At 44.4% G+C, this 13,330-nt stretch overlaps 1 protein-coding gene across 1 annotated transcript in view; it reads right to left on the reverse strand.

The window, feature by feature from the left end:
• MAML1 (mastermind like transcriptional coactivator 1) overlaps window positions 1-13,330 on the reverse strand; it is a 57,976-nt gene that overhangs the window by 18,795 nt on the left and 25,851 nt on the right. The window contains exon 2 of the mRNA XM_003123646.5: window positions 1,878-3,290. Within this exon, the coding sequence (XP_003123694.2) occupies window positions 1,878-3,290 (1,413 nt within the window). The remainder of the gene's footprint in view (window positions 1-1,877; window positions 3,291-13,330) is intronic.

Below are 13,330 nucleotides of genomic sequence, written 5' to 3' on the forward strand. Positions count from 1 at the left end.
CAGGGATCAAACTCAAATCCTCATGGATACTAGTGGGGTTTGTTACCGTTAAGCCATGATGGGAACTCCCCTAAGTTTTTTAATTTTTAAAGATTTAGAGTGTGCTACAAATACACAAAGATATTCACTGCAGGCTTATTTTCAGTAGTGAAAAATAGGAGACAACGCAATATAGCCACAAAACTTCATGTGACACAACCGCTGTCACACAACTGTTAAAAAGTATCAATGGGGGAGTTCCTGTTGTTGCTCAGTGGGTTAACTATCTGACTAGTATCCATGAGAATGCAGGTTTGATCCCTGGCCTCAATCAGTGGGTTAAGATCAGCATAGGTTGCAGATGCAGCTCAGATCCCACGTTGCTATGGCTGTTGGGTAGGCTGGCAACCACAGCCATGACTTGACCCCTAGCCTGGGAACTTCCATATGCCAGAGGTAGGACCCTAAAATGGGAAAAAAACAAAAACAAACAAACAAAAAAACAATGGATCTACATATCCTGATGTGGAAGAAAGTCCAGGACACACTGTGGTGTGAAAAAAGCAAGTTGGCATCATTTAAACTTTGAGGAAGTATGAGAACACTCTGTTTACTATTATACAAGCCCACGCCATGAGAAGGCTTCCAGGGAGGTGACATTTTAGAACATATTTGAACGTGAGTAGAAATGCAACTAATGATCATGATAAAAATGGTACTTGACCATTCTCCACCCTACAGAGCCATGTGATTCTGTCAGGCTTGAGTGTCTTGCCTAAATAACTATAGAGTTTATCAGATGTGTTAGGAAGCAGCCACTCACCTAAAATGTACTGTATTTTGAAAATACAGATCTGAAAGGTGGTTTAAAAAAAACCAAAAACCAAAAACCAAAAAACCAAAAACCAAAGAAGAGTCCGTGAGGAAGACATTAAATGTGATCTCCTTTTTTGTTTTTTTTTGTTTTTTGTTTTTTAGGGCTGCACTCACAGCATATGGAGGTTGCCAGGCTAGCTAGGGGTCCAACTGGACCTGTAGCCACTGGCCTATGCACCAATGCCACAGCAACACCAGATCCAAGCTGCGTCTGTGACCTACACCACAGCTCATGGCAATGCTGGATCTTTAATGCACTGGGCAAGGCCAGGGATCAAACCCACAACCTCATGGTTCCTAGTCTGATTTGTTTCCACTAAGCCATGACGGGAACTCATAAATGTGATCTTTACCTGCTTAAATACTTAAGTCATATGGCATGAAAGAGAGACTAGACTAAGTGCAGGGGATTCCTCAATCCTGTATGCAGTTAAAACCAAGTTGTACTAGGGGATTTTATCCTATTTTTGTTTATTAAGAATCAATCCTGGGAGTTCCCATCATGTCTCAGCAGAAATGAATCAGACTAGGAACCATGAGGTTGCGGGTTCAATCCCTGGCCTTGCTCAGTGGGTTAAGGATCTGACGTTGCTGTGAGCTGTGGTGTAGGTTGCAGACTCAGCTCGGATCTGGCATTGCTGTGGCTCTGGTGCAGGCTGGCGACAATAGCTCCAATTGGACCCCTAGCCTGGGAACCTCCATATGTTGTGGGTGTGGCCCTCAAAAGACAAAAAAAAAAAAGGAAATCAATCCTGGAGTTTCCTGGCAACCTAGCAGTTAAGGATCCAGCACTGTCACTGCTGTGGCACAGACTTTGATCCCTGGCCTGGGAACTTCTGCATGCTGCAATCGTGCCCCCCCCAAAGAATCAATCTTGGTTGGCTTGATCAATTTTCACTCCCAAGGGAGTCAAAGGTTGAAAGTAGCCACTCCCTCCCTCACTTTGTGCCCCAATCACCTAGAACTTGGTAACATGATGGACAGAAGTGAACGAAGAGTAAGAGAGCCAGTCCTGTGCTCACCTGGCTAGGTGGAACCAGTGATCGGAAGGGCATATTTCCTGGCTTTGGTTTCATCAGAAATAAGGAGTTCTGCTCATTGTTCAGATGAGGCAGCTGCTGGGGAAGATAAGCCATCAGGGCCGGCTTGCTCTGACCAGCCCCAGGACTGCCTTGCCCACAGTCGGCTTTGTAGTGAGAAAGGGGTTTGGTATTGCCGTAGTCTAGCACTGACCCTTGGCTAGCCACAGCATTCTGACCCAAGTTACTCGGTGGCTGGTGACTCAGAAGGTTCACATGGCTGGGCTGGAGGTAGGGGCCTCCGGGCCGAGGGGAGCTCTTGTTCACACTGGGCATCATGAGCAATTTGGAATTGCTGAAGTCTTGTTTGTAACTGGGAGGGCTGGCAGGCTTCTCCATGGGATAAGGGACATTTAAAGGGCTGTGGGAGGGGCCTGTCTGCTGCCATGTGGACATCTGGCCTGGACCTGGTGCTGGGGCAGTCTGCTGTGGATTCTGGAGCATCTGCTCGCGCTTCTGCTTGGCAGCGATCTGCTGGAGCTGGTGGGCAGAGGACAGTTCTGAGCCCCCGGCAGGGCCCTGGCTAGGCAACACCACACTGGAGAGGGCTCTTTGTGCATTCTGGGCCTGAGCTGATGCCGGCATCAGGTTAGGACTGGGACTGTCCACCCCAGGCTGACCAGAGGCGTGGAACAGAGGCTGAGAGCCCCCTAGGCTGGCTGAATCTGTGCTCACAGGGCCAGATGAAGGCCCCATAAAGGTCTGTCCTGCAGACCCAGCCCTCACTTGTGGAGAGCCTAACTGTTCTTGTTCAAAGGCTGCTGGAGAGAATTCTGTCTTAATATTAATGTCCTGTGCCAAAGGGGTCTGTGTAGCAGAACCAGAAGACTCTGGATCCTTCTTCTCTTCAAAGTCCTCATTAAAGAGATCCTTCATGTCTTCATCGGGCACTGACCTGTTCAGCTCCTCGATGAGCTCTTTCCACTCCTGCTCGTTAAGGTTGAGGTCAGGCATGAGGTTGCTTTGAGATATGGAGCCTCCAGCCCCTGGGATCATGCAAGGCAGGTCATCCACCGGCTCCTGCTTCAGTTCTTTATTCCGGCTCAGGGGAAATGACTCACCAGGGTTGTTGCCTCCATTTGGGTGGAGGCTTGAGTCTGCCAGACACTTCTTGCTAATAGAGTCCAGCCCCAGTGAGTGCTTTCCGCTGGCTTGCAGGGCATCTGTGCCAGGCTTGTCAGGCTGACCAAGGGGGGAGGCAGGAGGCAGGCCATTGGAAGACACAGCTACTCCCAGAGGGGCCTCCCGGCGGGTCTTCTTATGCCCAGGAAAGAGGTCTCCATAGCCATTCTGTTGATCACCATTCTGAGGGGACGTGGCACTATCAAGATTCCTCTTCACTGTATCATGGAGATGCTGAAAAACACAAAAAAAGAGTGACTTATGAATACAACACCACATATGAGGCCCCTCTGCTTCTAAGGGTGACTTAAACCAGGGTCCTGAATCCTCTGCAGATCTTGTTTGCCCAGTTTACCCCCCACTTCTGGGAACAAACTCTCATTTCCCCTCCAGGGCTGTCTCTCCCTCCCTCAGGTCCTGTGGCCTCGCCTGAGTCAGGACTAGCTCAACTATGGGAAAGCAACCCAGCTGCAGTCAACCCGTCAGTCCCTGGACTTTTGCAGCTTTTTTTGTAGGACACAAGCCTGATAGAGCCCACAGTCATCTAATCTGAGGATATGCCTGAGAATGGAGCCAGTAAGAGCCAGAAGATACATACATACTCTTGAAGCCACCATTTGAGTCCTAGATCTAGGTTATACCCAAAACCAGCCATCCCCCTGGACTTTTCACTTACGGGAACAAATAAATCCCTCCTTGTGTTTAAACCAGTTTAACTTGGATTTCTGTTGCTTTCAGCTGAAGGAAATTTGGCTAGTACAGACTTTTTCTCAGGCCTTGCTTGAGGCTGATCACAAGCTCCAGGCCTCCAGCTCAGTGCACGGGCATTTTCATGTCCTTCTCAGCCTTTCTAGGTGCCCTTGCCTGGCTCCACCCCTTCTTTCCAGGCTAGGCTGCTTCCTCATATGCTTTGCAGACTTCTGCCTTTTGGCTTTTGTCCCACTCTCCTCCCCGCCACTACCGAGCATCTTCTAATCCCCTGCACCCAGTCACCAGCCCTCACAAACCCTACCACTTCTTAACAAGACCGTTAATTTTAACACAGTCACATCTGGCACTGTCACATACTTCCCTGTGTTGTCCTCAACCAGATTTGTTCAACTAACCTTATTAAGAGTCTATCATGGGAGTTCCCGGTGTGGCTCAGTGGTTAACGAATCCAACTAGGAACCATGAGGTTTCGGGTCTGATCCCTGGCCTTGCTCAGTGGGTTAAGAATCCATTGTTGCCATGAGCTGTGGTATAGGTAGCAGACGTGGCTCGGATCCCAAGCTGCTGCGGCTCTGGCATAGGCCAGTGGCTACAGCTCTGATTAGACCCCTAGCCTGGGAACCTCCATATGCCATGGGTGCATCCCTAGAAAAGACAAAAAAAAAAGGAGTCTATCATGTGTCAGGGACAAGTGCTGTGGGATATCAAGACAGATGAGGTGGTCTATCTCTTCACGGGCTTCCAATCTTCTAGGATACAGGACATACATGGATGTGGCTACAGACTAAGACAAATGCCCTATGCAAGAAGTAGAGCAACAAGCACTCTGAGAGTCCAAAGGCAGGAGTTTCATGGAAAGAACATAACAGTAGGGGTGGGGAAGAGAAAAGGCAGTATCTTTCTTCCCCAGCCTCATTTTCAACAGCCAGGACACAATTCCTCCACTAATAGACACACCTACACTTGGCCTCTATTCATGGCTGCTCTTTTCCTATGTTTACTTCTGTTACATTTTTGTCCTTCATCCCCCACTGATATTCCATCCCTTCCCCCAACTGGCCCAAAGCATCGGTACTGTGCTTTTTACAATGTTCCAAATAACAGCTTTCACTATTATGGTTAAATGGATTTCAGAAGAGTCAGAGAGTAGCATAGGACACTGTGCTGCTGTCCTCTGCTGCAGAGAAGGGCTACAATGACCCACCACACCTTCCCTAGGAGCCTGAGTACAGAAGTACCTGAGGGTAGTGGGTGTGGCCCATGAGCATTAGCTCTCAGGGCCAATCTATCTGCAGACACAAACGTGCAACAAGCAAGAAAACAAGGAGAGCAATTTTATCAACCCCAAATTACAATTTTAATGCTCCAACCTTTCCCCTTCAAGATTTTATTTCTTAACTTAAAGCTGACTGCATAGTGCTCTATAAATCCTAGCTATTTCTTTATATACATACGTGGGTACTTAAGTTAGCTTAGAAAAACAGGAATGCTCAGTAAATGCAACCATAGGGCAGAGGTATAAGCAAAACATGACCCTAAGACCCAACTCAAGAACACAGCCCCTCAACAGAAGGATGTGGGCTTTATGCTCATGCAGGTTTTTCTGCTTCCTGCTGCCACCTAGGGGTAAGAGGAGGAAAGGAAGCGTGATCCTAAAACACAGCATTGTTTGAAGTTTCCTTTGGGGAAGGTAAATTCATACGCACTGAAGCAGTCAGAAGGAAATCAAAATGAGCTGCTAATTTTTTCTGGATTTTTACTCTATTATTTTCTTTTTGGAAAATGATTCCTTCTTCAGTGTCAGGTTTGGACTGTTTGCAAACCTGGAAACTCAGTTTTCTATTTTCCTAAGGAGGAAGATGGAAACCTAAGAGGTCAAGGCACTTGATGAGTCAGCTCAGAACAGAATCCTTCTTTGCCCTAACAATTATAAAGGCTACCACTCCTTTCAATATCCACATGCAAACAGCTGCAGACCAATTCCAAAGTAACAACTTAATTTTGCAATACCAATTGCTTCTGGCCAAAGGAAACACGGGGGTCATTTTCTCAACTGCTCACAAAATTTAAGCGGAATGATGTAGGCAGGGCTAAGGAGTGTGGAATGTGGTGGCCCTAGCAGATTTTTCAGCCTTGAGCATTTGCAGGAGTGCCTGATATATGCAGGGCACTGCAGAGTAAAGCGAAAATGAGGAAACCATGGAGACTGATCTCCAGGAATTTATAACAGAGATGGGAAAATGGTCTGAACAGATTGTACATTATTTAAGAACAAATACAATAAGAGCTATACAGCATAGAAGACTAAGACTGGCTGTCAGGTACTTGCCCTCAGCATACCTGGTATTTCTGAATACTCAGCTCAGAGGTTCCTAGTGTTAACTACTGAATGGTTTCCTGATACATAGGGTTTCAGAAGGATCCAGTTCTGGAATAAGGTGATCTGACGCTCATTTCCTTCACAAGGGGTGGGGCGTTGCTGAAGAATATTGCACATTTGATGATAAACTGGAAGCCCTGCATGCTCATCCAGTCAGTTTTCCAGCAATGCACCCTGCAGACCTGACTCCTACCCTAGCTTGTGCCACTCATCTTCTTCTGCTCTGGGAGAGGGGCCCCAGGATATTAATGTTGCTCTGAGTCAAGCTGAAGTGGCCACATCTTATGGACACCAAATCAGCATCCTGCCCCCACCCATCCATTAGCCTTACTTCCTCCCTCTTCTACCACCCACCAATGAAATTCCAGTGTGCTTTGTGGTCAAACTACTCAGAATGGGAGTTTTTCCACTCTGAGATAACAAAAAGATGTGGCTGTTTAAGACAGGGGTGGCCCCCTCATCAGTGATCCCTACCCAGAGCCACCGCTAGTGCTTCCTGCCCCTTCTCACTGGGCATTCGATTTTCCTTCTCCTCCCTCTTCTGTTTTCCTCCTACACCAACCCCCAACCCTGAGAGCCAGCATTCTGGTCCACCCTGTGGGAAGTGACTAGATATTGGATGTGAGGAGGATAAAAGAGAGGATTTAGGAGGACTGCTTTCTTGGAGACCAGCAGTGATCTTTATGCTGTTTTACAGTCTACATTTTCAGTCTTTCCCTCATACCCCCTCCCTCATCATCCGCCACTTAATGATTCCCTCCATCTTTAAAGTTCTTTTTCCTCATATTTCTTTTTTGTCTTTTTAAGGCCGCACCCGCAGCATATGGAGGTTCCCAGGCTAGGGGTCGAACTGCTGCTATAGTGGCCAGCCTACACCACAGCCACAGCAACACAGGATCCGAACCATGTCTGCTACCTACACCACAGGTCTCAGCAACGTGAGATCCTTAACCCACTGAGCAAGGCCAGGGATCGAACCTGCATTCTTATGGATACTAGTCGGGTTCATTAACCACCAAGCCACGACGGGAACTCATTTCCTCTTATTTCTTTACCACATTATCTTGCTTTCTCTTCCATTTTTCTAATTGTTTCTTCTCAGTCTCCTTCAGATAGATAGGTCTCCCCTTCAAATAAATATCAGAGTCCTCTCCTCTTTTCACTCTACACACATTTCCATGTCTTCGTATTCCTATGACTGAACACCACATTCAGAATAAACCCTACTGCCCAGGAACCAAGTGCTGATCTGTCAGCCCTTGCCTCCCTCCAACCTCCTTTCACAGGCCCTTCCTACTGTGCATCATGCCTAAATCACACCAATCTTTTTTTTAGAGTTACTTAAATGTGCCTGCTCACTCCTGCCTCAGGGCCTTTGCACTTGCTCTTCTCTCTGTCCTGGACACTTCTTCCCCTGATCTTCTCAGGGGTGGCTCATCTCTAATTCAGGTCCCTTATCTCCTCAAAGTGATTATCAAATCACCTACTCCTCCCTCGCAGTCAGTATCTATCCTATTTCCATGTTAATTCCCCAATTCTGGCACTAATTTGAATGGGCCTAGGCCCCCCCCCCCATTAGAATGAAAAGCAGAGACCCCAATACATAGAACAATGTCTTGTACTCAATAAATATTTGTGAGTGAATGTGTTATCTCTAACCCACAAATGTTTACAGAGCTCTGGACTTCTGTTTGTCCAATTATCTGGCTGCTCTACTGCGGTGTATCACAGATAACTCGGATTAAATCTGTCCAAACCTGAAGCAGCCTCTCCCCAGTCCTGTTTTCCTTGTCTGTTTCTGTCTCAGAGACTGTCACCCCTATATACCCAGCCCATAAATGAGGAACCAGAGAGGCGTCTTGCCCCTGCCTCTTCTACTCCCTGCATCCAATCAGAACCCTAGCCACTGAGTTCACCTCCTCAGCATTTCTTGAATCCACACACTTCTCTGAATTCACTAACACCAATTTCTCTTACTTGAGTAATTTCAACCAAGTCTAAATCTAGTTTTGCTGCCTCACCTTTGTTTATACTCTGCACTTTGGTCATAGTGATCGTGCTGAAGGGCAAATCAGATCCTGTACCTCTTTTCCTTAAAGCTCCTCAAGGGAACCTCACTGCCCTCAGGTCTTTATAATCCTGAGCCTGGTGCTGCAGTCCTTCAGGCTCTGGCACTAGTTTAACTTCCCACCAACTCTCCAACCACACCCACACTGCACTCCAGTGGAGTATCACTGTCCCTGTTTTACAGCAGATGAAAGTCAGAGTTCCCTAGTGGCTCAGCAGGTTAAGGATCTTGTATTGTCCTGCTATAGTGTAGGTTTGATTCCTGGCCATGGAACTTCCACATGCTGTGGGTTCGACACCTCCCTCACTTCCTACGAAGTCGAAAGTCAGATTACACGAGCTTTCCTAAAGCTTGAGAAGGATCTGCTGCAGATCCTCAAATCCCTGTACCTCCCCTGATCAGATTGAGACTAGGCCCAAATTAATTCCACCTTCACCTGTGAAACTAAAAGCGGCATTTGGTATTAAACACAACAGCAGGGAGTGAGTCAGAGTTTCAAACTGTAAGGAGAACTTCCCTGAGTCCAATCACTAAGAGCCCTGTCAAGAGGTTACCAGACAAATGGGCTGTGCTATGAGGAAATCTCAAACACTATGGTCACAAATGATTTTGTAAAGTATGTAAAGAAAGAGAACCTTCTATAAGTTGCTACTAAAGATTGCCACTCTTAAGAAATTAATTGTCTTAATGGGTTGGTATCATCAATTTAGAAGCATAGTGAGTACTAAGGAGATCTTCAGTCTAATGCTCTTCCAACTGAGCTATCTCAGCAACTTCTCTATTACTAAGGAAATGTGTAAGTACCATCCCTTGCCAATGAATCTACCTACAAGGATATACTGAAAATGGCAAGTTTTGAGAAATACATTTTCCAAAAAACTTCCCAGTTTTGTGCCTAGACATTTTTAGCATCACCTTGGAAAAAAAAAAAAAACCAACTTATTTTGAAAGAATTATAGATTCATAGAAAGGTGACACAGAGGGTCCTGTGTAACCTTCACCTAGTTTCCCCCAACAGTTGTCTTTTACGTAATTATAGCACAATATCAACCATGAAGAAGATATGAGCACAACGTGTGGGTACAGCTCTATGTCATTTGAGCACATGACTATCATTTTTTTTTGATAGAGAAGTTTTAAAAAACTTTGGGGGAAAAAAGCTATTTAAGAAAGCAAGTCTATCACTGTACAACTACAAATGTAATAAATTCATTGAGTAATAAAAAAAAAAGCAAGAAAAAAAAAAAGAAAGCAAGTCTAGGAATTTCCATCGTGGTGCAGCGGAAACCAATCCAACTAGGAACCATGAGGTTGTGGGTTCAATCCGTGGCCTTGCTCAGTGGGTTAAGGATCTGGCACTGCCATGAGCTGTGGTGTAGGTCACAGACGCAGCTTGGATCTGGCGTTGCTGGCTGTGGCACAGGCCAGTGGCAACAGCTCTGAATAGACCCCTAGCCTTGGAACCTACATATGCCATGGGTGTGGCCCTAAAAAGACAAAAAAAAAAAAGTAAGTCTAATTTTTCACAGAACTAGAACAAAATATTTTAAAGTTTGTTTGGAGTCACTGAAGACCCAGAATAGCCAAAGTCATCCTGAGAAAGAAAAATGGAGCTGGAATCATCAGGATCCCTGACTTCAGACTATAATACAAAGCTACAGTCATCAAAACCACATGGTACTGGCACCAAGACAGAAATATAAATCAGTGGAACAGGATAGAAAGCCCAGAATTAAACCCATGCACCTACAGCCAATTAATTAACAAAGGAGGCAAGAATATACAATGGAGAAAAGACAGCCCCTTCAATAAGTGGTGCTGAGAAAACTGGATAGCCACATATAAAAGAATGAAATTAGTACACTTCCTAACACCATACACAAAAATAGACTCAAAATGGATTAAAGACCTCAATATAAGACCAGATACTATAAAACTCTTAGAGGAAAACACAAGCCAAACACTGACATAAACCACAGCAATATCTTCTCAGATCCACCTCCTAGAGTAATGACAATAAAAATAAAAACAGGAGTTCCCGTCGTGGCGCAGTGGTTAACGAATCTGACTAGGAACCATGAGGTTGCAGGTTCGGTCCCTGGCCTTGCTCAGTGGGTTAACGATCGGGCGTTGCTGTGAGCTGTGGTGTAGGTCGCAGACACAGCTTGGATCCTGAGTTGCTGTGGTTCTGGCGTAGGCCGGCAGCTACAGCTCCGATTCAACCCCTAGCCTGGGAACCTCCATATGCCGCGGGAGCGGCCCAAGAAATGCCAAAAAAAAAAAAAAGAAGGACAAAAATAAATAAATAAAAACAAACAAACAAACAAACAAACAAATGGGACCTAATTAAACTTAAAACGTTTCTACAAAGGAAACCCTAAACAAAATGAAAAGACAAGCCACAGAATGGGAGAAAATATGTGCAAATGAATCAACTGACGAGAGCTTAATCTCCAAAATTTATAAATACCTCCTATAGCTCAATACCAAAAAAACAAACAACCCCATCAAAAAATGGGCAGAAGACCTAAACAGACAATTCTCCAATGAAGACATACGGATGGCCAAAAAACACATGAAAAAAGATGTTCAACATCACTCATTATTAGAGAAATACAATCAAAAGTATTATGAAGTACACCTTATACCAGCCAGAATGGCCATCATCAAAAAGTCTACAAACAATAAATGCTGGAGAGGGTGTGGAGAAAACTATTCTCTGCTGGTGGGAATGTAAATTGGTGCAATCACTGTGGAAAACAGTATGGAGATTCCTCAGAAAACTAAAAATAGAATTACCATTTGATCCAGCAATCCCACTCCAGGGCATCATCTATCCAGAGAAAACCATGACTTGAAAAGATCCATGTACCCCAATGTTCACTGTAGCACTATATACAACAGACAAGCATGGAAGCAACCTAAATGTCCACGGATAGAGGAGTGGATAAAGAGGATGTGGTACATATACACAATGGAATATTACTCAGCCACAAAAGGGAATGTAATAATGGCATCTGCAGCAACATGTACGGACCTAGAATTATCATGCTAAGTGAAGTTAGTGAGACACCAACATCACAGCTATCACTTATATGTGGAATCTAAAAAAAGTATATGATGACCTTCTTTGCATTACGGAAAACTGACTCACAGACTTTAAAAAACTTATGGTTTCCAAGGGAGACAGGTTGTGCGGCGGGGGGGGGCGGGCCTGGAAATGCTACAAAATTGGGTTGTGATGATCACTGTACAACTATAAATGAAATAAAATTCATGAAAAAAAAGTGTATAATGAAAAAATAAAAAGCAAGTATATGTATTAAATACAATGTAATCTCTTCCTGTATGATTATAAGGTAGAAAGTTAAAATTCACACTGTTTACTGAGAATCAAAATTGCTATATACACTGGTTCTTGTTCTTGGCAGGCAGCTGGCACATTTCTTGGCTATAGAAAAATGTACTTAGGAAGTCACGTGAGGCTCAGAAGGTTGCATGGTGCTTGAAAACAAAGCAGGCTACTACTAACTGGCTGTGTGACCTTTGAAATCCTTCAAAGGATCTGGTTTCATGCCCTATAAATTTGAGAACCTGGGTAAGATGATCTGAGGTTCCACTCAGCTTTAAATGTCCATACTGCTATCTTGCTAATTACTGCCCTGTTTAGAGGGAGATATTCTTGTGGTTCACGCAGTGCTATTCATGGAGATTCTACTATATGCCAGACATTGCCCTATACAGGCTGTGCACAAAATAATGGTGAATTCAGACATTCACAAGGTTTTTACTATATTGGAGGCAGAGTACTAGGCACTGGGGATAAAATGATAAACAAGACATAGTTCCTGCCCCACCCCCACGATGTGATGCCAAAGCAATAAAGGCAGGCCAGAGAACTATGGGAGGAAAGATAGGGGAACAGTGTGGAGATGATATGCCAGACTTTCTGAAGAAAGGGACATTGACTTAGGTATTAAATGAGCCAGAGGAATCATCCAAGAGAAAAGAGAGGAGGCACTTTGGCTGAGAGACAAAGGCAAGGATATACAAATGAGCACTGAATGACAGCAGATGGAGGGAAGTAAGCAGAAAAAAAAATGAGTTGTTGAGGTGCAGCGGGTTAAGGATCTGGCGCTTTCACTGCTTGTGGCACAGGTTTGATTTCTGGCCCGGGAGCTTCTGCATCCCAGGGGCACAGTCAACAGCAACGACGAGTTGTTTTATACTGCTGAAGTGTAAAGACACAACAGGGAGTGCTGAAGGAAAGGCTGGAATGGACTGTGATGGAGTGGGTTAATAATGGAAGGTGATTTAGTGGAAAATTTATAAAAATACACAAAATTAGAGAAAACAGTATAATGAACCCAAGTATGCCCATCATTTAACTTAAACAACTATTGGTATTTGGCCATTTTGTTTCATTCCTAAGTCTTTATCTTCCCCTCACCTACCCCCCCCCCAAAACTGGATAATTTAAAAAACAAATCCTAGGCATAATATCATTTAATCCACAAACACTTCAGTATTTATCTCTAGAAATAAAAACTCTTAAATATATGCATGTGTATAACCATTTACAGCTAACACAGTAATCCTTTATCATTACCACCTCAAACCCCATTAGCATGGCTACTATCAAAAACCCAGAAAGTAGCCAGTGTTGGCAAGGATATAGAGAAATTGGAACCCTTGCGTACAATTATGGGAAAGTAAAATGATGCAACTGCTATGGTTGGTTCCAAAAAAAAAAAAAAAAAAATTTCACTGTATTAACCAGCAATTTAATTTCTAAAAAAATACCATCTTCAGAAGAAATGAAACCAAGGACTTGAACAGATATTTGAACACCCATGTTCACAGTAGCACTATCCACGAGAGCCAAAAGGCAGAAGCAACCCAAGGGTCCGCTGGTGCATAAATGGATAAACAAAATGTGGTATATACCCAGGCCATGGAATATTGATATTATTTGGCCTTAAGAAGGAAGGAAATTCGCATACATGCTACAATATGGATAAACTCTGAAGGCATTTTTTTTTTTTGTCTATTTTTTTTGGTCTTTTGTCTTTTTGCCTTTTCTGGGGCCGCTCCAGTGGCATGTGGAGGTTCCCA

The sequence above is a fragment of the Sus scrofa genome, chromosome 2 (assembly GCF_000003025.6).
Source record: "Sus scrofa isolate TJ Tabasco breed Duroc chromosome 2, Sscrofa11.1, whole genome shotgun sequence".
Taxonomy (NCBI): domain Eukaryota; kingdom Metazoa; phylum Chordata; class Mammalia; order Artiodactyla; family Suidae; genus Sus; species Sus scrofa.